The 23,624-nt window shown below is 34.7% G+C and overlaps 1 protein-coding gene across 1 annotated transcript in view; it reads right to left on the reverse strand.

Annotated features, from left to right (window-relative positions):
* The window catches only part of MOXD1 (monooxygenase DBH like 1), a 78,866-nt gene that overhangs the window by 53,830 nt on the left and 1,412 nt on the right, over positions 1-23,624 (reverse strand). The window contains exons 2-4 of the mRNA XM_039849937.1: positions 4,949-5,095; positions 3,102-3,269; positions 2,882-2,965 (exon numbers count right to left, since the gene is read on the reverse strand). Coding sequence (XP_039705871.1) covers positions 2,882-2,965; positions 3,102-3,269; positions 4,949-5,095 — 399 coding nt within the window. The remainder of the gene's footprint in view (positions 1-2,881; positions 2,966-3,101; positions 3,270-4,948; positions 5,096-23,624) is intronic.

The raw sequence follows: 23,624 nt of genomic DNA on the forward strand, positions 1-23,624 counted from the left end.
ACAGATAACACTTATTAGATTTCATTAACCAATGTCACCATAAAAAAAATTATTAATTTAAAAAATATATATTAAACTCTTTTGAGTCCCTTAATAGTCATAACAATCATATTAGGTGAGAACTATTATGGCCATTTTCCAGATAAAAAACTGAGGCAAGGGAGGTAAATAATTTTCTTGAGATCGCACAACAAAAGTAATCCTTTCTTAAAACTCAGCAATGGTCAAGCTTTTAGCATGACACTCTAACCTTTTCTGGGCCTCCCCACTAAATAGCAGTTTTTGATGAAAAGTCAGTCAGAATGCAACATTGAAAACTGTCTAATAATAATAGATGGGTTTATTAAGAGTTTTCTGTGTCAGATACTGTGCTAAGGGTTAACACGTATTTTTAAAAATCCAATATTTAATCTTCACTCTACACAATCATGTAAGGAAGGTACCATTCCTATTTAAATGATAAAGTAAAGCTGTGGTTGGCTAATAACTTTCTCACTGTTAAACGATTAATAATGGAAAGAAAGGTTCATACCCAGCCTTTAAGGCAAAATGACTAAGAAATGATGACTCAGTCTGGTTGTTTTTCTCCTATTTTTGCCTTAAATTCTTAAGGTAAGTCCTAGAATTCTACTAGAAACGTATTTAAATTATCATAAACTAGCATAACTTGCAAAATAAAACTATTTTTGAAAGACTGCCTCAACATTTATACAACCTAAATGTTTTGAATTTATTTCCTAGTAAAGCCTTTTTTTGGATATTATTCTATTTGAGTTCTTTTTTGAGTTAAGTGTTTTATAATACTTAATGAATTTAAAAATATTTTAGGGCTTAACAAGTTCAGGAATTTATTCAATAAGTGGTATTCTAAAATAATAATGGACTTTTAAAATCTAGCGACCAATCCTCTGCCCCACAAAAACAAAAGTTTGTATAAGCACTTCTGTCAACTGCTGCTCCTCTCTCAAATCTCCTTTTCTGGGGTAAAGAATTTTCACTGTTTTATAGCCCTCCAAACACTGCAAAAATGCTCCAAAGCCTTTCAAGTCACGAGATCCCTCTTGATAGTGAATATAGCAACGTAGTCCCAAAAGGACTTAATTCTAAGCATACCCTTAGATAAGAGAGGCCTATATTTATCCAGGTATTACTAGATATGCTTGCGATGAGAAGGCTAGCTAAGAATTCTTAGATGAGGTACCAAGAAAATGTCCTACGTGGAAGGTCAGGTAATATATTGCCCTCCTTTAAGTGTAGACAATTATTTTTTATTTCATGCAACTTGATTATTAGCATTAATAATGACAAGAATAAAAATGCACTAATGTAAGTGGTTAAGTACTTAGCCTCCCAACAATTAACATTTTCTGTAAAATGAATCAAGGGCCTATTTTGTAAAACATTTGTTTTTATCTCTGAGCCTATAGTTTTACATTTGTCTGTTAAGCCAGGTTCCAATTGAATTTACTGCAAATGACACACAGTAATATATGACTCAGAGTATGTATAAATATAACATTCTCTTTTCTGAGACTTTTCATTGGTACAAGGAAAAGACTTAGGCACTGTATTAATACATAAGGCTAGAATTCTCATTCCTCTTTAAAATGCAAGAAATAGAAAACATTGCAGAGAGGTAAATGACTAATCTGCAGTCATATTGTCGGTGAGTCTTCTGATTACAAAAATATTCCACAAATATTTAGAAAAACTAACTGAATAAACCTTCTCTCAACCTGCTCCGCTTGCCTCTCTAGGTAGTTATGAATCATTCTACAAATGAAAGGCAGGTCTGTGCCACTGGACAAATATATTAGAAATTAATAAATTTAAATCACCTTGTAGAATGTACTCAGTGTTTCCATCTCTGCCCAAATGCTTTGAGGCTGGTAGTGAGAGTGTTATGATGACCGCCTTTTAAGATGAGGAAATTAGGGCCTACGGTATTACCCCAAAGCAATTGAACTGAGAGCACACAGTCAATTCACGCAGTGAACCCCCATATTTTCCTCTAGATTCCAGAATCTAAGAGTTCGCTCCTTTCTCACATCCGCACTGCTTCATTACATAGTCTGAGGGCAATGTTTGGCCTCCTGAATGTTTATGATATTTCATATGTACTATTTAATTCTGTCTTATACGCTCCTGTCTTGGTCCCATCTCCTATAATCTCACTGTAGGTTCTTGGAGACCGTGGAAATCCTCTGTGGAACTGCCAAACAACCCCTAGCATGGAGCCAAGGGCTGTAAGTTTTTTTAAAATCCTTGTTCATTCACTAACTAGATGCAAAAGTTTTGGGAGACCTATCCTTGGAGGAGTGGGAGGGAATCATATACCACAGGCAAACTGGGCTTATTTATTACACAATTCTTTATTTTTTAATTCTGTAGAAATTCACTAATTTTCTCATTTTTCTAGTTTCAAAAAATACTGTAACAAATTTTTATGAGAATATTCATATTGAAAATACTACTGTATTTTCAATAAAGCAGATATTCTCAAAAAATTCTGGTGGGGAATGTAACTTTCCTGGACATAATTTATCAATAGGTAAATATTTTAAATTGCAATTCCAACAATTCCAATTATAAAAGTGTTGTCTAAGAAATAACTAGAGGCATTCAAATGCATCCCAAAACTTTTACCTTTAACATGTAAAATTAGGAGACAAACCCCAAATACTAGCTACAATCCAAGCCTTCTCCCTAAATTCAGTGACGCTTAAGACAGTGAGTGTCAGATAAACTAGTTCTTTGCTTGCTAAATAACTTTCATATGATTGAAAATAATTTCTATGTATTTTTTATCATTTAATTTTAAGAACTACAATTTTTCCTCCATTCATACAAATTAAGTTTAGCCTATGAGTAAATCACATACCTTGATTACATGATGCTTTTCCTGGAACACAGGAATCTTAAACATTTGACACCAATACGTTGTACCTTTGTTTGGGATGAGGACCTGTCTTAATAAAAAGGAGAGGTGAACACAAAGTCACATTCTCTAGACAAGCTATTAAATACAACAATGTAAGTAAAAACTCTTAAACGCTTTCAAAAAACCCACCCTTCCAGTCATAAAACACAAAAAAACTTACGTCCTGATTTATCAGGTCAAAGTATGGTATGGCTGTAGATAACACATTGGTTTTCTCAGGATTCAACAATCTTAGACTCTTGGTGCCACGATTGGAGCTGTGGTACTTGGGACCAGCTTCTCCCACATCTTCATGATGATAGGCCCAGATCACCCTCATAGTGCTCTCCTGGTGATCAGACATAGGCATCATTATGTCTCGTGAGAGAACTTCCCTTATCACTGAGTTGAGTTTAAAGAATTCTATTTAAAGCAGGATATAAAAAAATAAATAAATAAAAATAACAAAATAAATAAATAATGCAAGATATAGAAGTGAAGAAAAGAGAATAGTGACATTTGGAGTTCTCAATATGCACTCTAACGATAATTGTGTAAATCTGATTAAGTCATTAAGTATCCAAATAGACAAGTTTTGAGGAGGAAGAAACTGTCTCTCTCAGCACGCACGATTCTATGTTCCAAAACAGAGTGAAGGATGACTGACTTAGGAGTTATGCTTTCATGTACACAGAAACAGCAAATCATCGTCACGCTAAACCTCCAAACTAGCAACTGGTAGTCACCAAGCAAATATTCTTGTTAAGCAACAGGGATTTGGGGAAATTAAAACCTGTTCGAATACCATGAAACATTTCATTGTAAATACAATGAAAATTAAAATTACGTTCCAAGTCAGAGTTTTTACTTTCACAATAGATTTTTCTCAGTCACATGTATGAATTTACATAAAATTCAAATATAGGAGGAACTTCTGATTCTGGATTGGGTTATTATCCTAGAATCTAACAGTCATTTTATAAATGCTAGGACTTTCCAAGGGACTGTGGTATCCCAGCTAGAAAAAGTATTGTCAGGTGAAATTGGTTTCCATTTAGCAACCAAAAGAAATTGCCCAAAGGGTGGTGGGGAAAGGGGGAGAGTTTGCTGGCGTATAAAGAAATTGTTCAGTCCTCCCACAGATAAAGGTGCCTTTGCCAGACCTTTGTAATAACAACTTTGAAAATAAATAATAAAGCAAAAGCTACTTATTTTAAAAGCTATATTCTTTCTTAATAAGTCAAATGACTGTAATTATTATTCCAATTAAAGTATAATTACACTGTATATTACATAAAAAGTGATCCATGTCTTTGTATGTGTTTTTTCCTTCCTTTTTTACTCTTTAGGTTGAATGTTAATGAAACGGCTTCAGATTTTTGCATTCCCATTTTAAAGCTTTGATTTACTAAATAAAAAATAATAATTTTATTGGTCTATACGAAATAAAATTGAGCCAAGAAATTCGTGGAAAATTCCAAAGTACCACATGAATTATACACTCTCTAAATATTTAATTTGCATATGCATAAAGATATTAATTTTTGCATGAAGTCTGACAGTAAGAAATCTTGTATAATATGTTGATGAGCAATTTTAATCAGTCTACTATTCATCTTAATTTTTCAGAAATTTACAAAGATGAATCAGTTACAAATCAGATGAATTATATACTAATATTCAGTATCATAATTCTCTCTTATGCAATATATTTCTTACAACCTTTATCTATTGTCTATTTTCAAACTTTATAAAGAAGCTAAAAATCTTTTATAAGTCAAGTCATACACATTTTAAACAGCTCTTCAAAATTTTAGATTCACTCACAAAAAAAATTGCCTTTACTGATATTTATTGTCTCAGAATTTATTTTTTATGGCTTATAAAGAAAATTTAAAAATATTCCCAAAAAGAATTGTGACTTCGTTGTCAAGGTTATTTTTAAATAGCTGTTCCTTTTATTCTGTAAAGGGTTTCACAACAATAAATATAAATTATCATGTGTACATTCACTCAGAGGCTTCTTACCGTAATGGTCTTGTCATTTATGTCGCATGTATGCAGTTCTCTGGTAAATTCAATTACTGTGTGTGTGCTATTTTCCATGGCATATTCTAGGTGATAATCTTGCTGATCGTCTTTTTTCAACTCTCTATTTGCATTTGTAAAATAATCCTGTGGAAAATATGAAAAAGAAAAATCAGGATATCCTAAATTTGGAGGGAAAAGAATTTAGATTAAGAGTATTTACAGGACCTTAAAAAACTGATACTGGGTTTGCTTATTACAAAATCCAATGTCTATAGTCATTTTTCAAAACCTGGAAATTTCCAAGGGGCTGGATTCCCAACTAGGGAATCAATTCCCTAGGAAATTGGTCTATATTCGAACTTTCTGTCCTTCAGGAAAAGGCAATGTGGATTTTTTTAAAATTCATTTATTTAATTAATTTGTTTGTTTCTTTTATTATGGTGACATTGTTTAATGAAATCCACTAAGTTTCAAGTGTACAATTCAATAGTAAGGCATATATATATATATTGCATTGTGTGTTCACTGCCCATAGTTAGATTTCTTTCTGTCACCACATATTTGACCTCTTTTACCCCACCTATCCCTCCCCTCCCCCTCCACCCTCTGGTAACCACTAGTCTATTGTGTAATACCACAGTGCATCAAAAGAGATGGAATAAAGGAACATTCAAGATCACTGAGTACTTTTCATATATTGTGCAAATGAAAAGAGGAACTTCAACACTGTGAAATGCCTTCCCCAAAAGTAAAATAACTAGTTCATGAAAAAGCCAGAATCAGCCCCAAGGTTGGCACTTTTTCCACTATTCCCATGATGGACCTTCCCTTCCACTCTCCTAAAAGCAAGGAGACCCATCCTGAGGTGATAGGTTGTTGTAGTATAAGCTTAATGGTATATGCCTATTAAACTGAAATGCAATGAAAAATAAGAAAAGAAATTAGTTGAAATACAAAATATTAAAAAACCAGGGAAGTTTTGTTTTTGTGGATCAGCTATAATTTTTGTACTTAAATTGTTCAATGGCATACAGATCCCTTCCAGGAGGCAGACAGATGCAGTGGGGAGGGCATGGGCTTTGAAATAAAATGACCGGGATCTGACCCACAACTCTACCTTTAAATGCCCTGAAGAACTGCTGAAGTCAAACTCTGTGAGCTTTTGTTCTAACATGAGTACAATGGGGGTAATACAGACCTATTTATGGATTTTGAAAGATTAATAAACGAAATAGCATATGAGAGAAAAAACTGCTTACCAGGGTTAGTGGCCATTCAATGATCATTTCATCCCCTCTTTTGCAATACAGTTTGTTTGTTTTTCCAAAATATTTCTCTATGCCTTTTATCAGTAGCTTACTATGTTGAGAGTTATAAAAATCTTATTAATTTTCATCTCTTAGAGAAGACACATATTTTGCTTTAATTATACTGGTTTTTCAGTACGTAATTTTAATAAATCACAAAGAGTTGATTTAGAATATACATGCTGAAACATAATTATAACGACTTTTACTAACACTAACATAACATTTGAAGAAATGATTGGCAGAGAAAATACAGTATAGAAGAAAAAACCTTAAATTGTCTATAAATGTCACACTCAAATGGATGGCATTTGTCATTTTTATTCCTACTACCTTTCTAAGGTAGTTATCAAGTGTGTGTAAATCTGGGACACCCAGAGTCCCAGATCTAGATATTGTTCAAACCCCACATTATTGGCAATGCCTAACTAACCTTTTTTCACTCTAGTAACTACAACTTACTGAATATATCTGATGCACCAGGCCTGGTTTAGGCAATTTACATGTATTAAACTCATTTAGTCTTCATATGAAGTCTATGAGATAAAACTCTATTTCACAGATGAAGACACTGAAGCACCAAGAGGTGAAGCACCTTGCCCAGGACCACACAGTTTGTGAACAGCAGTATAGCCAGTATTCAAATACAAGCAATCTGTTCTACAGCGTAGTGGCCACTTCTGGAAAAGTAAGGGTTAGTTTATTTTTCTGTCTACAGAAAATATCTATATCAAGTTTTTTCACATAAAATGTTACTTTTCCTATTGCTAAAGTTGGGGTTTATCAAAAAAATATTCTGAGAACGGCCTGTAATTGTAAAACCAATTCAAAGGAAATATTCCTATGATACTTGTAATCACAAGGATTTTAAATATATAAATGAAATAACAATGCCTATGGACAAAAAGGATTTAGATAAACTAACTGTGCCTTTTCACTAAGCTCACATTTCATTACACAATTCAAGTAATCACGGTTTTTACAAACAAAGAGAATACAATACAGAATGTAATCAGTTCAAAGAGAAGAATAATTATCCTAGTCTTGCAAATATGTTTCCAAAACCATTAGTCCCACAAAATATCTAGCTGGCCTGCCAATTTTCCATTCGTTCTATATCCATTCACCAACACCGATTCCTTCCAGCTAGCCCACCTTTTTCTGGCTTTTCATATAACTTAGCTATAAGAAAAAAAATGGGAGAAACTTCACCCAGGTCACATTAAAAATCCTTGAGCTCATCTGCCCTGTGTAAATCACTGCGTGCTCACTATTTAGAAAAGACAGCTCCCAATCATGTCAAAGTTCTAAATTCCTGGAAAAATGTAATTGTCTAAAAAAGCTGATATCTTCAACCTTCTTAAAAGAAAACATGAACAGATTTGATTAAAACTAAAATCAAAATATGAAATAGCCTAACCACCACTGTAATTCCATTATATTTTTTTTCACATTACCCAATTTTTGTGGGCTATCTGGAGACATACCTTCAGATTAGTTATCAAAATAGTATTATTAGTTACATGTCTACTTCAGCTGGGCCCCTTCTAATGCTTGGAAATCCTTGCTGTTTTCTCAGGAGGCCTCCCAAGACAGATATTCTAAACCTTCTCTGTGCAAGATGCCAACATCTCTCAGTTTATGATCATACATCTCATTTTATTAAGAAAATTTTAGCTAGGATACATGAGCACTCACATCTTGCCTTTTTTCTATCCTAAATAATATCTACTTTATGGAATCATAAAATACACTTAATCTAAAAGAAAACCTGAAAAGAGAAAAACAAAATAAGGCTTAGATGGAACAAGTAGAAAACAAATAGATGTAAATGAAAGAGAAATATTAAAATAGATCCTACAGACATCAAAAGGTTAATAATATTATGCACACCTTGATGCAAAAAAACCTTGAATAATTTAGATGAGAAACAGAGTCCTCGAAAGACACAAACCAGCAACTAATTCAGAGAAACAGATACTCTGAAGCCCTATAATCTACTCATTGGTAAAAACTCTCCTACAAAGAAAAGTCGAAGTCAAAGTGCTTTCATTTGGAATTTTACCAATATTTAAGGAAGAGATAATACCAATCCTTCACAACACACTTCTAGAAAATAAAAAAGGAGAGGGTACTTCTCAACTCATTTTTTGATACTAGTAGTACCTTGATACCAAATTCAAACTTTATAAGAAAACCTACATATCAATATCTCTCATGAGCCTAGATGAAATTTCTTAAAAATATATATTAGCAAATACAACCCAGTGATATTTTTTTTAAAAAAGGATAATATAACATGACCATGCAGAGTTGGTTCAACATTAGAAAATTAATCGGTGCAATTCATTATATCAAAAGTTTAAAAAAGAAAAAACAGTCATCTTGATAAATGCAGAAAAACCATTCGAAACATTCATTCATTCTAAAATTTCTCAGTAAACTCCCAACAGAAGGGTACTTCCTTAACCTTTTAAAGTGCATCTATAAAAACCTTACAGCTAACATCATACTTAATGATGAAAGACTGAATTCTTCCACTCTAAATTTGGGAACGAGTAAATCTTAGGAACAAAGCAAAAATGTCCCGTATTCCCCACTTCCAGAAGGTTCCACTGTTTATTGTCCACCTCTGACACTCGGTCTGTTATTCTCATTCCCTAACATGAATAACAAAGTTCTGTCTTTGACATCATATTCTTGTCTTCATATTTCATCCTTTGGGAATCTCATTTCCTCCAAGAATTTCCAATCATCACTTTTACTTGGTATCACATATCTGACAATCCACTGAATACCTTTACTTGGAAGTCTTATTGTCATTTTAAATGTAATATATCTAAAGTTGTATCCACCCTTTATGTGTAAGACTAGTGTTCTTGGTTTTCTCTGCTTATGCTGCTATTCTCCCACCCATCCAAATCCAAAACCACAGTCTTCTTTAACTTCCACCTCTATTACAACTCCACAGGTAGCCCCTGCTCCTATCGTGTCTTCCTTTGAAAAAATAACCGACCTTTTACATCTGCTCCATTACAACTTCTATCAATTGTCAGACTCTATCATCTACTTATTTCTGTCAAGGTCTTCCTTGAAAATCACTTTCAATGTGTCATTACATTTAATTCAACAGCATATGGTACAAGGTTCTATAATTTAGATTCAAGTTTCTCTCAAATTTAGCCTAACCTGATTTTCCAGGGTGTCTATCATTACTTTCACCACATGATCTTTATTTTCTATTATTCTCCTCAAATCCTCTGTCTTTTTCCAGATCTTTGCTTTTGCTCATTCTTCCTCTTTCCCCTGCTGTTCTCACCCCACTGAGATATCCTCTCCATCAACTCCACCCACTGAACCACTTCATTCTCTTCAAGACTCATGATTCTATCCCCTCTATAAAGTTATCTTTGATTATTCTGACCAGAAGTGATCATTCCCTCTCTGAATCCTTATTCCTCTATTTGCATTCTTATGTAGCATGCAATATGTTCTAGACACAGCATTATCTTCTCAAATAAGTGGTAATTGCCTAGAAATAGACACCTAATCTTGTTAATCCAGTTATAAATCTGTAATTTTACCATAGTTATTTACACTGTAAATGGAACAAAAAAGAGGCAGACAACAGATTATTTTCTCATTTGCTCTCAAATATGTTTACGTATGGTTAAGATCTGATGTGGAATGTTTAACCAGATGCTAGAATAAGTTTGGGGCTACATGATCTGCCATACAGACACATCTGGCACTGAAATCTGGGAATGTTGTTATGACCTTTTAGCCCCTAAATAGACATGAATCATATGAAACTGACATCAGCATTTACAAAAAAAAAGTTTATGCATGCAATAGCTCTTTGAAATCCTTTTACACTAGGAGGGCATTCTCTACCTATTTTAAAGAAAATAAAAACAGATCTGAGAGAGATTAATCACGTTTTAGAATGTTTTCTAATGTTCTTTTAAATCCTCGGTGCCTAAAGAGTGACTTGCATATATCAGAGGCTCATTAAATATGTGTAATTTTAAAAGGAGCATTCTGCCTTTCCTTTTGCTAAATCTAAATAAAAATAAAAGATAAAAACCCAAGAACCATCCTCCAATATTCACATCTTTGTATTATAGGAATTGTTTAACTTTGTGGGAGCAAAATATTCCCCAGTAGCACTATTTTTCTTCCTTCAGTCTGTATTAAGAAAACACATGGACTATAATCAAACGCAGTCTTAACAGTGTCAATATTATACAATAAAAAGTGGCATATTGGCAAACATTAAAAGCACAATCGAGGCAAGAGAAGAGAAAAAGGAAAAAAAAATCTGGGTCCTTTACTTGGAAGGGTCCCAAATTTCCTATCATTCGACTGTTCTTATGCAGAGGTAGAAAAGAAGGAAGGGAGAAGGAAAGAAGAAAAAGAAGACCTGTCAATCTTAAAAATCTTTCATGCAGATTGGCTAAACCTAAAAAAGTGTGTTCAGTGAGTTTAAGGGTTTCCTGACAGTTTGACAAATGGATATTTGTTATTCAAATAATTAAGTAAAATAGTTATCTTGTTACTATTATCTCTAAGAAAAAAATGGAGAATGAAATTGACAGTAAAACAACCAATTAAGAGTATGAATACCAATAACATCACCTAGAAATTTATATTCACAAAACCATACTGTATAGAGCTTATGAGATATTTAAGAAATATCATTTTTACTATCTGATTTTCACCATTAGAATTAGAACGAATGGCATCCCTCATCCCTGCTCCCAGACCCATTTAGCAAATGGAACCAGAAGCAGCTCTACTTTACATCAACGGTGAAGGCCATTCCTCAGTCATCTTCCTATAGTGCTTGATATTATAGGACTTTTAAAATAAAAATGGGAATTTGATCACAGTGCACTCTCATTGTCATAGCACAGCCATTATAAAAATATAAATGTATGATATATGTATTAAATATATATTTTATAAACATCAAATAATGATAAAAGTAGGCTCTTATTAAGTGTCACTAAAAATGGACTCTATGAGAGAAGCGGGTTGAGGAAGATTAGGAGAATCATGCTTCTGTAGAGATTTGTAAGAGTTTAAGAATAAAAATATGTAAATGTTTTAATTAAGTATAAAAGCTGATATACAAAAGTCGTTCTTTGCACTTATGCAGTTTTAATGTTCTGTAAAGTGAAATGGGAAGTAATATTATTCTAGATCAATGGCTTTGTGTGGATTTCAATTACGTTGTAACTCAAATATCTTCATTAAGATCAGCTTCAATGTGAATTGTCACTGAGAGATTTTTTTTGTTTTTATTGTTGATTATATTAATCATGAATTTAGCTTGTTTATACTTTTTTAAAGAAAAAATATTACCTTAGCCTTGAAAATCTGAGTTGCTAATTAGACTCAAACAATAAAGTTAGTCTGCAGTTGTGTCATAAAAATATTACTCCTGAAACATGTTCTCGCAGGATATCTTTCGTTTTGAACATGTTATGCTTTGAAAAAATTATGAAATATATCATTAAGTTTTCAAAACGCTGTATGGCAACAGAAAAGTAAGTCAGCATTAACAGAAGTTGGCATTTATCATTTAGCATGATGGCGCTAGTATTGTCACTTTCAAACTAAGATAACATACCAAAAAAGCTAGCTTTTATAATCTACAAGATTGCTGTGACCTCTTGTTAAAAAACATGATTACACAGATGTTAAATTGGTTCTCACTCATTGTCAGTCTTTTTTCTCTCTTGAATAAAATCTCTGTAACAGAAGAGAGCTTTGACTGGTGCTGTGTTAAACAGGATAAAGAGAAAACTCTTATGGGTGTAATAAAAGATATGAATAAACCCCAGTTCAGCCTGGAAAAGTGAATGTAAGCACAGCTGCAGGGGGAACCTTGAGAAAAATGTTACCATCTGTCATCATTTTCTTCAACAGGTGCTTGTAGTTTTTCTTTTTCTAAATCTCAAAAGCCTTGTTCCTTCAAACATTTCTGCTTTTTATATCAATTTCTATAATAAGTGTTATGGTGGTTAAATAATATTTGATAGTTAAATAATATTTGATAGTAAAATAATAAATATTTTTGTGTTAAAGAGAATCTTTGATCCTAAAAAAAATTACAAAGCTGAATAAATGAACTATATAAACATAATCTTCAGAATTTGAGATAAGCTGATTTTAACAAGTTATTTCTTCACTAATCTTAGAAATTTGAATGAAATGTCAAAACAGAAGGGATTTGCCTTCTAGAAACCACTTCAGATAAAACCAAAACTCTAAATATAATAATGGATCCATTAAATAGCTGCCAGGACAAGAAAATAAGAACCCTGTTAGCTTCTGTTCCAATGAGGGATCCTCCTGAGTGTATTGTGAGAGCTGCCTTATGAAAATTCACATCCAGAATTTTCTCCCACAATCATCTCATTTTAGTTTTCTTGTAATGTAATACTTTACTATTATAGAATTATCAGAGATACAGCATAAAATTAAAATTTCGACTTTAACAATCACCAATGGAAAAAACAATTTCAGATCTCATCATTGAAATAAGATATTATTTTGCCTTCATCCTACCCCATCATCTTAATTTTTAAAAGTTTTTACAAGACTTCTCTTTACTGTCCATGACCAGTTTATGAGAGGAATAAATTTTGAGGAAGTTCGTTTATTCCTTCGTCCCTTCTTCTCTCCTCTCTTTTCTTCCAACACATATTTTATTGAGTGACTGCTACTCCTCAGTGTCTATAGTAGGGCTGAGGGTACAAGATAGTAGACAAAGTCCCCACCACAATGAAACTTATAGTTTAGTTGGGGATGGGGGAGTGCAGGAAAATTTAAAAAAAATAGATAATATATCCCCAAATGTTTAGATAATAAGTGCTCATAGGAAAATAAATCAGAGATTACAGAGAGGAACTGGAAAACCTTCAAACTGAGTGATCAGAAGAGTCACTGCTGAGGCCATGACATTTATTCTGAGAAATAAACGACAATTAGGAGCCAGTTACAAAAAAAAAGTGGAAGAAGTAGATTCGAGGAAGACAGAGAGGCTATTGGAGAGGACCTGGCCTGGAGGTGGGTTTACCCAGTTTGATGATGCAAATAAAAGCTAGGGATCAGATGAGGCCCAAGACATTATGACACCTTATAGGTGAGTATAGAGAATTCAAATTTAATATTAGGCTAATATAAAAGTCATTTGAGCTTTAAGCAGCAAGTGGCATATTCTGACTGACATAACAAGTGTGTGTGTGTGTGTGTGTGTGTTACTATGGCTACACTGCAGAGAATGATGAAAAGAAAGAATAAGAATGGTGGTTGGGAAGACAGACAGCGGTCTAGTGGTTCGAGATTGAGTGGGGGTAGTAAAATTGAAGGAAGTGAGTGGGTTTTAGATTTAGTTTGGAGAGAAGAGTCACCAGAACCTGAAGATGGGTTTTATATGTGGGCTGAAGGAAGGAGAAGAAACAAGGATGACTCCTAATTTTTGACTGGAGCTACCAGAAGGTGTCATTCACTGAGACTGAGCCTGGCAAAGAAGTAGGCTGAGGGTGAGTGAGGTTAAGATTGAGACGCCTACCTAGACATCCAGGTGGGAAGGTCAAGAGACAGAGAATAATAGACTATTCTTAGATCAAAATAATGCACCAAACACGTTGTAGAAACTCACAAACTTCTCATTGAGGCCCTCCAACTTATTCTTTTGAGTATATACAAGTCACAAAACATTCTTTTTCTTTATTTTTTCAGATTTCAAAACTAATATATAGTCACTTAAATAATTCAAATATACTGAAATATATAGTAGGGAAAGAGATGAAATACTCTTCATAACCATTGTAACAGTTCAGGCACACTTATCCACAGAGAAAGAACTTTTTGAGGCGGGTTAAAAACAACATAGACAGTTTCACAGTTGCTGATGTCTTCTCTTCTACTAATTTCTTGAATAACTTAAAAGCATGAATGTGGAATAAAGTATTTGCAACATCCCACTCAAGCTGGAAGACAACCTGAAGGATATCTAATCTTAGATCCCACCAAAGAAGAATTTCTCTCACAAATATTTCTTAAGAGATGATCACACAGTATTTAATACTTCCAGTGACAAAGCTCATAAACTTACAACCTCACAAAGAAACTCACTCAATTTCAATACCTCTCATGGTCAGAAATATATGTCTTACATGAAGCTAAAATCTTCTACTATTTAATGTATATTAATTGGGTCTTTTTTCTTCCTTCTGGAGCCTAATAGGTAGCATCTAATCCATACATGTTGAGGAAGACTATCTACTATTTCATCCTGTCTTTTCTAAGAGTTCTTACTCCATATAAAACCCTACCAGCTGTTTCCCATTACTCAGGTACCCCAATTTCCAGAGATTACAACTATCCTGTAATCCCCCTTTAGCCCTCTCCAGTTCATACACACATCCTTTAAAAATGTTATTCTAGAATGTATCTTCTGGTATGATTAGCATAATGTAGAGTACTAAATCAATACTATTTCCTTTGATGAAAACAATAGAGTTTACAGGCTAATATTGTACTTGTACATTTAGCAAGCACATTTTTTGGAGCTTAAAATAAACTAATTCATATCTTTTCATATGAATTCAATTAAGTCCAAATTTACACATTTGTTTTACACAACTAATTTTTTAACCAAGTATTTAACTTTATTTGCATTCTCAGTGAATTTTTAACTTTTAGTTTCATTATTTTAAGATATTACTATCTTTCGAGTCCTCATTCTGTAGCCAGACTGTTATCAATATATTTTGGGTGTTAATGTCTAAATATCTATGATTATAATTAATTCAACTTTATTAGTCCATTTTCTATAAGGGTATCATGAGAAACCCTGTTAATTACTTACTATCATTCAGATGCACCACTTATTTAATACCCCAACTACCAATCCAGCAAATCAAATGCAAAAGAAAATGCCGTCTTGTCAGTATATGTGTTTATTGAAACCATGCTAGCCTCTAGTCATTAATGATGCAAAATGTTCACAAACCAGTTGCTTAAAGTTTGCCCTTAAATTTTCTCAAAAAATTTCCATCAATCTTTCCCATCTATACATTTAACAGATACCTTTTCCTAATGTTGAAAAGCTTTGTCTCTATGTAATCGGACGATTTAGACATCTCACTAAGTGATTAATTCATTATAATAACATCTGAGTACTATTAATATGCCACATACTCTGCTAAGAGTTTTACAGGCCCATTTATTTATATTTCATTTATTCCTCACAAAAACCCATGCATTACATTACATTACCTCCCCAAGACTTGCTTATTTTACAGCTGGAATAGCACAGGGAATACAGTCAATTTTATTGTAATAACTTTGGTGATAGATGGTTACTAGACTTATGGTGATCACATTATAAGGTATATAAATGTTGAATCACTATGTTGTACACCTGAAACTAATATAATATTGTATGTCAACTATAGTTTAACAAACAAACAAACAAAAATGAATAAATAACAAGAGCCAGAGAGTCAAGTTTAAAACAACACAAAACAAAAAAAAATATGCATTAGATATCATGATTCCCTTTTTTGTAAATGTCGCTTAGTGAGGTTAAGGAATTTGCCAAAGGTGACACAACGAATAAGTAGCAAGCAGTGCTGAGATTTGCACCAGGACTTCCTGTGTTTAACTGCTCAGCAGTTGTCCGGCAGATATTTCTTGTGGACCTGCCAAGCACATGGAATTGCTCTTGGTATCTCAGATGTGGCAGCACCGACACAGCCATCAACTTGTAAATGTCCTATCCCTACCCTAAAAAAAAAATACTAATTATCTACCACTTCTGCTACTTTTCCTCCTTTTCCTTTCTGTCACCATAGCTTTAGGGCTTTTCACTGCTTATTAGTAACCTTGGAGAATGGAGGAGGAAGAGGAAAGGCTATGTATTTATATACCTGGAAAGACACCCGAGAATTTTTCCAAATACAAAGGGAGTCCATTTTGTTATTATTAATTCTACTAAAAGATTTTAGAACAGAACACTTTTCTTGGCTTAAATGCGGGTTGCGAATTATCTGGCACTTTCATTTATTAATGTTCCTTTGATGTCCTATGACCATATAGAACATATATTTTAGACTCTGTGTGGGCAGATATTCCTGTTGCTTAGCAATACAGCAGCTAGTATTAACTGACAAAAGGTGTGTAGGAATGGTAGAGTGCTAGGAGGAGGAGAGAGATTTCTGGTTCAGCATATTTTGAAATACACCACTACCCACAGTTCTTCCACTGTTGCTCTTGTTTTGGCATGTACGTTTGAGAAAATACTTAGAATTATCAATTAATCTGTTCAACTTTCCATTGCAGGAAAACTCAATTTATTTTTGCTTTACGAAATAATTGTAAATGCCTAATTATACACTAGCCCTTGAGTCAAACATCAAATAGTCCCTCTGAATTGTTTTGCATGGAATCCTGCTTTGCATCCCTATGCCCTATGCCTGGAATCTTCCAAGCTTCTCTCCATTGGCCAGGAGGGAGTCACCTTTTCCTATCAAAGAGCTTGACCACATAAGGTCAGTAGCTGCCGAACTTGTCTGTACATTAAAATCACCAGGGAAACTGAAAAATGTATCACCCTCACCCCACCCCCAGGGATTGTGATTTAATTGTTATAAGAGAGGGAAGGGATTTTCTGGACATTGGACATTTTTAAAGATTTCCAAGTGTTCTAATGTGCAGACAAATGTGGGAACTTCTGACATAGAACATATCTTTCCAGGTTCTCAGTTCTCTATTAACTCTGCCTGCCCATCATTAGACTGCAATCTGCCATAGCAAGAATCTATCCTGGCCTTGCCCAAAGTTGTCCAAAGTAACAGGAAGCCTAGCAGCTCTATGGCTTCATTCACCATGAGTTTCCTTGTTTGAGTGGGCTTCAGCGCATGAACTTTGCTGGAGTTGGGAGGGAAGACAGCAGCTTAGTTTCATCTGAGAAACCGAGATTTCAAAGTTTTACTTTAAAAATTGCTTAAAAGATGGAAATCTTCCCCAGACACATGTGGTTTTGTTGATCTAGCTTCTCAAAGTGCTTTGGCTCTCCAATATTATTGAAGATGAGAAAGAATACAGGGTACAAGATAAAAACATTCACACCTAGTATTAAAGAAGAAACTTCTATAAAATCACCAACTCTCTAGATCAAAGCTTGAAAGACTCTAGTTGAGCTTACTAAACATCTGTGTAACAATGCCACAGAAACAGAAGAGAGAGCTCACGCGGTTCAGACACATTTGAAAAAGCATTAATTAAATTTCCTCCAGGTAGGCAGTTTCCTATATTCAAGGTCTACTGAGTTCTTTGATGCCCATGCCAGATAATCTTCTTCATAGTATATAATATTTTGAATTGTAAACACTATGGTTAATCTTGAAAACAACCTTTAAAACTTGGGACACTCGTTTTCCTTCATGTTTTGATTATAAGCATCCTAATCTGAAATAGCCACGCAGCCCCTTTCACATCAATTGTAATTCTCTGCATAGTACTCATCACTTTGATATTTTTCTTGCTTATTATTTGTTTATCCCCACTCTCAACCAAAGTGTGAGCTCCAATATACCACTGATTTCATCTCACTCAATGCTATGTCTCCCGCATATAGAAATGTTCAATAAATATTCAATAAATATTGATGGAATGAATGAATGAACATTCCAACATTCTCTGTCTATAGGTGAGTACTTTACTGAAACAGTCATGTAAAAGTCATAAATAATCCTTATGCTGTGTCATCTAGAGCCTCAGGTTTACATATGTACAAAATGGGAGAAATAAGATGTTGACATCCTGAGGCTATTGTGAGAATTACATGAGATAACACACTTTAAGGACTTACAATAATGTAAGGCATATATTTAGAACTGAATGAATGAAAAAATCATATCATAGAAATGTGTATCTATGACATTTATAGTGAAACAAAAACAGTAAAAAAAACTATGATTTTATTAATCCATTTAAAAATGTATTTTATCATACATGGTCCTTCGCTTTAAGGAAGAAAATTGGAATGTTTTTTGTAAGCTACAGCTTGCTTACAGGAGAAGAAAGGACATCAAACTAGAACTGAGAGGCGATAAATCCAGGCTGCTCATCTCCAACAAGCCATTTATTTAATAGCTACCTAAGGCTTAGTTTCCTTAGTTTCCTCACCTTCAAAAAAAGGGTGGGGTGTCAGGAGATTTGACACCCCAAGCTCTAAGCTCTTAAAAAGCAGCAAGTAAATACACAAAACAACATTTAACCTGTAAAAGGAAGAAATGTTTAAAGATTTTCTCATAAATTTTGGCTATGTAAGATGACTAAGAAAGATCTCATCTATTATTCGTGTAGCAATCAGATCTACAATCTCAGTTAACAAAATTATTCATCTGAAATAATTTTTGCAGTATTTTCTGCTTATGTGTTATATGTTGGCTCATGAGCAGTTTTTATATTTTGTCTACTCCAGAATTTAACAAGTTAAGAAGACATGGATTTGGAAGAAGCTTTCTGGAGAAATGTTTCTGTTTAAAAGTTGTATATTGCTTATTCTTTAAAAGTTAAAATAAACAGTATTGTGAGGCATCTATATGCACTGATTTTTTTAACATATGGATCAAACATTTCCAGAAATATGATGATGTATAATGAATTCATTCCTTTCGCCAGCAACTTTATTTTAATAGGGCTCTATTACAAATGATGAATCAATAAACCACCATTCACTTTCTTTGAAGTGGACTCTTGCCTCTCCTTTCGAGAATCCAGAAACATGCCGTTGGTTCCCTGAAGACTTGAACTTTGCTGGTCAATTCAGGTGCATCGTTCTCTTGGCTCTTAGGTCTGCCTGTTTCCTCAGGCTGGCACTATTAAATCATCTGCTCTGACAGGAAGAACCTCACACTGAAGGCTATCATCCTTGTTGAGCATTACACTGGCCATGTGTCTGTATTACTAACACATAAAGCATGAAGCTTGGGGAGGTCCCCCGTGTCATCTGGATATTGGGGGTGCATAATCCAAAGACCTCTAAGTATCTCTTAACAAAGCCCCAGCTGAGCTATGTCAGGGTTGCATACTCTCGTCATCTTTCCCTTACAGCTTTTCAATTTGCTTTCCAAACATTTCTTTGTTGCCGTTGGCTGGGGTGCACTTAAAAGAAGCACATCGTTAACCACAAAGAATGCTGACTGTTTTCTGTGATTTCAAATCAGTTCCAAGCACTTCCTCAGCGAGCCGCCCAGCAGCAATTACCCTGCTGCTGAAGACTTACTTCTCATCACAGAAAGACTTCAGTTTAAGAGACAGCCAACAAGCAAGACTGTAACAAATGATGACACATGTTTCGGCCTCCATTCACTAGTGATTTATACCCCCAAAGGAAGAGTGAATCAATTTTTGTGCAAATTCAACAGCACATCCGACAATGCTGCCCTCTTCTCTAACTCACACAAACTGGGCATTCATCAACCCGGTTCACTTGACTCAAATGAGGACTCACAGTCGCTAAGTGGCTCGGGTGGGGGTGGGATTACTCTGTGTCAAAAAGGGGCAAAGTACAAGGAAAGGACACGAATCCATCAGGGAAGTGAACATTGAGTTAATTCGTTGAGACAAAATAGTGAGGTTTTCAAAAGCCAATGCGAAAGGAAAGACTGATTCCCACTCCCACCCCTGGCAAGTCTGTGAAAGACAGTGTAGAAACTGAGCTCAACAACATCCTGCGGGGGACGTTTCCCCAGGTGTAAGCTACTCCAGAACAATTCCTCTGGTACAGTACACTGAGACAGGCTTCACTTCTCAACCACATTTCTCGTTCCCTTTTCATTCTAATCATACTTGGTTATACGTCATTTGAGGAAATAACTCCAGACAAGGTTAGAGGGTTACACAATGGGCAGGGCAAATTCACATAGTGCCTCCTCTCTGGGTATAGGAAGCCTACTGCCTTGAGGTAAGAAACTCAAAATCTGATTTTTCACTCCTACAAGCAAATGTCACACTGCCCTCTGGAGGTAGTCTCACTGGGTGATTGGCAACCATGATTGTGGAAGTTCAAGTCTCTTGGTGGGGTGGGATGGAGGGAATAGGAAATAGGAGGACAATGGAGAAATTATCAACTCTTCACTAACTTCTTAAGAATGGTGTGTATGTGAGAGAGAGAAAGAGAAAGAGGGGGAGAGAGAGAGAGAAAGAGAGGAAAAAGAAAGGTGAATGAGTAAACATTGCCTCTGCATCTCAGCAGTGTCAAGAGAGCGGATGCAGGTAGACAGGTACTCAAAAGTTCAAAAGTAGTGTTAGGAAGGAGACGGTAAGTCAGTAAGGATGGGTGTGATAGAATTTTGCAAAGATGGCCACATTAATATTCCCATGGGATCTCCTCACAATGCGATGCTGAGGTGGAGTCTGTGGTCCCTCTTGAATCCAGTAGGACTGTGACTATAGCAGAAGGCACACTATATGACTCAAAGGCTAACTTGTAAAAGGCCATATAGTTTCCACCGAGGCTTCTCTGGACATTCGCTCTTGGTGAGGAATCCCAGCAGCTACACGGAGAGGCCATGTTCCCACCATAGTACTAGCTAAAGTCTCAGCCAATAGCCAACATTAACTGCCAGTCAGGTAAACGAGTGAGAGGGACTTCAGATGATTCCAACCACCCACCTTGGAGTTGACACCAAGTGGAGCAGAGAAGATCCGTCCCCACTAAGCCTTGCTCAAATTGCAGATTTATGAGCAAAAAGTGCTGTCCTTAGATTAAGCCACTATATTTTGGGGTGGTTTGTTATACAACAATAGATAACCAAAACAATGGGCAACGTCCCCTCTGACACAGTACAAAATGTTCTTGGCACAAAATAAACCTGGCCTGAAAAGAAATGGGACCCATCTCTCTGCCTTTCATGGATTCTCACAATTGGACTTGATTCTTTATTAACATTAGTTTTTTCCCTCTTGGTCCCAGATTAAGTTATCCGTGGGATCTATCTCAACTGAAACCATGTGTGTATATGTGCACGACATGGTGCATTGTACAAATTTGAATTGTGGCCAGTATTTAGCAAGCAAGATTTTACCTAAACACACACAATCTAAATTCTGATCTTGTCTTAAAAGAAAGAAAAAAAGGAAAGAAAGAAAGAAAGGAAGGAAGGAAGGAAGGAAGGAAGGAAGGAAGGAAGGAAGGAAGGAAGGAGGGAGGAGGAGGAGAGGAGGGAGGGAGGAGGAGGGGAGAAGGAAGGAAGGAAGGAAGGAAGAAAGAAAAAGAAACAGAAAATCTGACAATACTTGATTTGCATTCCCACAGAATAGTAATTCACTCACAAAAACTCTGGTTTCCTCAGTCCCCTCTATTCTGTGTTGCATCACATCCTGCTGGTTCCACTGGAGCACCATCACTCTCTGACATCTGCTGCCTGACCTCTCAAGGCATTTGGATTTGTAACATTTATTTAGCCAATAATTCTCTACCTGGTTGATTGGGACTTATTCTTACCTAGTTATCCAAGAGTTAGCATCCTACTGAAAATAAGAGTTTAAGATAATCAGAAAAATGAAAGTAAAAAAATAACAAAAGAATAAAACATATCTAAAGGTCGAATTTTTAAAACTTAAGAACGAAATGTAATAAAATAATGGGGAAAAGCCACAAGGGAAGATGACAGATGTCAACTTCGGTTATCATACAACCTAATGCCATCTCCAGCTGTCAGCAGCTGCCACACATACGAAGATGATCCAGAAGCCAATGCTTTTTGTTTTACCATTTCATGTAGTTTGTTCTCTCTCTGGGAGTAAAATTACACAAATCCAAAGTCCTTTAATGGAATCATTAATGATTAAGAATATTATATACCTTTTGGTACAGTTGCTGAGAATACCCTTATCACACCACTGCATGAAGTTTTTAGGGAGGAGATTCAATTTCAAGTTTTGGAAAATGGAATCACCCAGCATGGATGAACCAGCTGGAACTGATACAAGTCTTTGTGTTTTTAAGTCTTGATGTATTCAATTTTATTAGAGTTTATTAAGAAAGGGTTTTAGCACTTAGTTGATTAGCATAATTTTATTGTATTTTATATGTCCTAAAGTGATTGGGATGCTTAAGGAAATGGACTTGTAAAGGATGACAGTCAATCAAGAAAATGATTATCTTTACATATGAAAATAAGAATTTTATTTCCTTAGGTATAAAAATAGGAAAAATCCTATTTCTTGCTCATTAAATATTGGGAAAGTGTCCATTTTAAGGTTTATCTCATAGCAATGTGTATTTGCTAGTTACTTTAAGAAAAGTTCTATGGTTCAAAATCAATCTAAAGAGCACTTAGTTAATACTTATGTAATTTTATATAGCTACTTTATATAATTATAAAGAACCATCAGCAGTATAAAAACACTCTTTAGTTTTACAAAATCGATATTTGTGGTGGGTCCACGACGGCATGTTGAAACAAGATTCTGCCCTTGGCTTTTCATTTGATATCAGTTTGGGTGGGTTTTCTAAAAATGCTACTCTTTTGGGAAAAACAATATTGTTATCTTTGATAGCATATCTTGTTTTCTGATATTAACTTAGTAAGATTTCTCATGCCTCCTTCAACAAAACAAGCAAGGACAGTTAAGGGGTCTATTACCCTCCCAACCCTAAAAGCAAACAAAAAGATTTGACTCAAATAGGTATTTATACAAGGTATTGTCTACTTCATATCACAAGAGACCTGTTATTCAGCTAGTGAGGCCTGTGTTGGGGTCACATTTTGGTTTCCAAATTTAATGTCTGAGATGCTGCAGCAGGAGAAAATTTATGCAGAGTGTAATCCTCATAAAACTTTATTTTATTGGAATTGTAGAGTACTTATTTGGGGAGGAAAAGATTAATTTACCAAAAAAAAAAAAAAAAGACAACAGCTTGGTTTTGAAGTTTTTATTGCTGTCATTTTTTTTTATTTATTTTTATTTCTAGCCAAAGTTAATAGCTCTGTGCCAGAATTAAGGTTCAAGTTTGATGGTATCTCAGACAGAACGTTGCAGACCCCAAACTTAGAAGCCAGGAATAAAATTACTGAGAAATGTACTCTGAAATCTGTCAGGTACATTGATTTTAATATTATCAAAGCCTAACACAATGCCAGAACCTGTATCAAGATGAAAGGGCTTGTATCTTTGGATGAACTCTGATAAGTAACAAAGGGTGTATATTTACTTTGATGTTAATTTATGTCATCGTGGAAAAGTGTCCAAATATCAGTCAAGATCAAAAAAACAAAGATGTCCAGAAAATCTAACTACCTCTTCGCTCTGGTCATCTCGCAATTTTTTTTTTC

This window comes from Pteropus medius, unplaced genomic scaffold, assembly GCF_902729225.1.
Source record: "Pteropus medius unplaced genomic scaffold, Ma_sr-lr_union100, whole genome shotgun sequence".
Lineage (NCBI taxonomy): Eukaryota > Metazoa > Chordata > Mammalia > Chiroptera > Pteropodidae > Pteropus > Pteropus medius.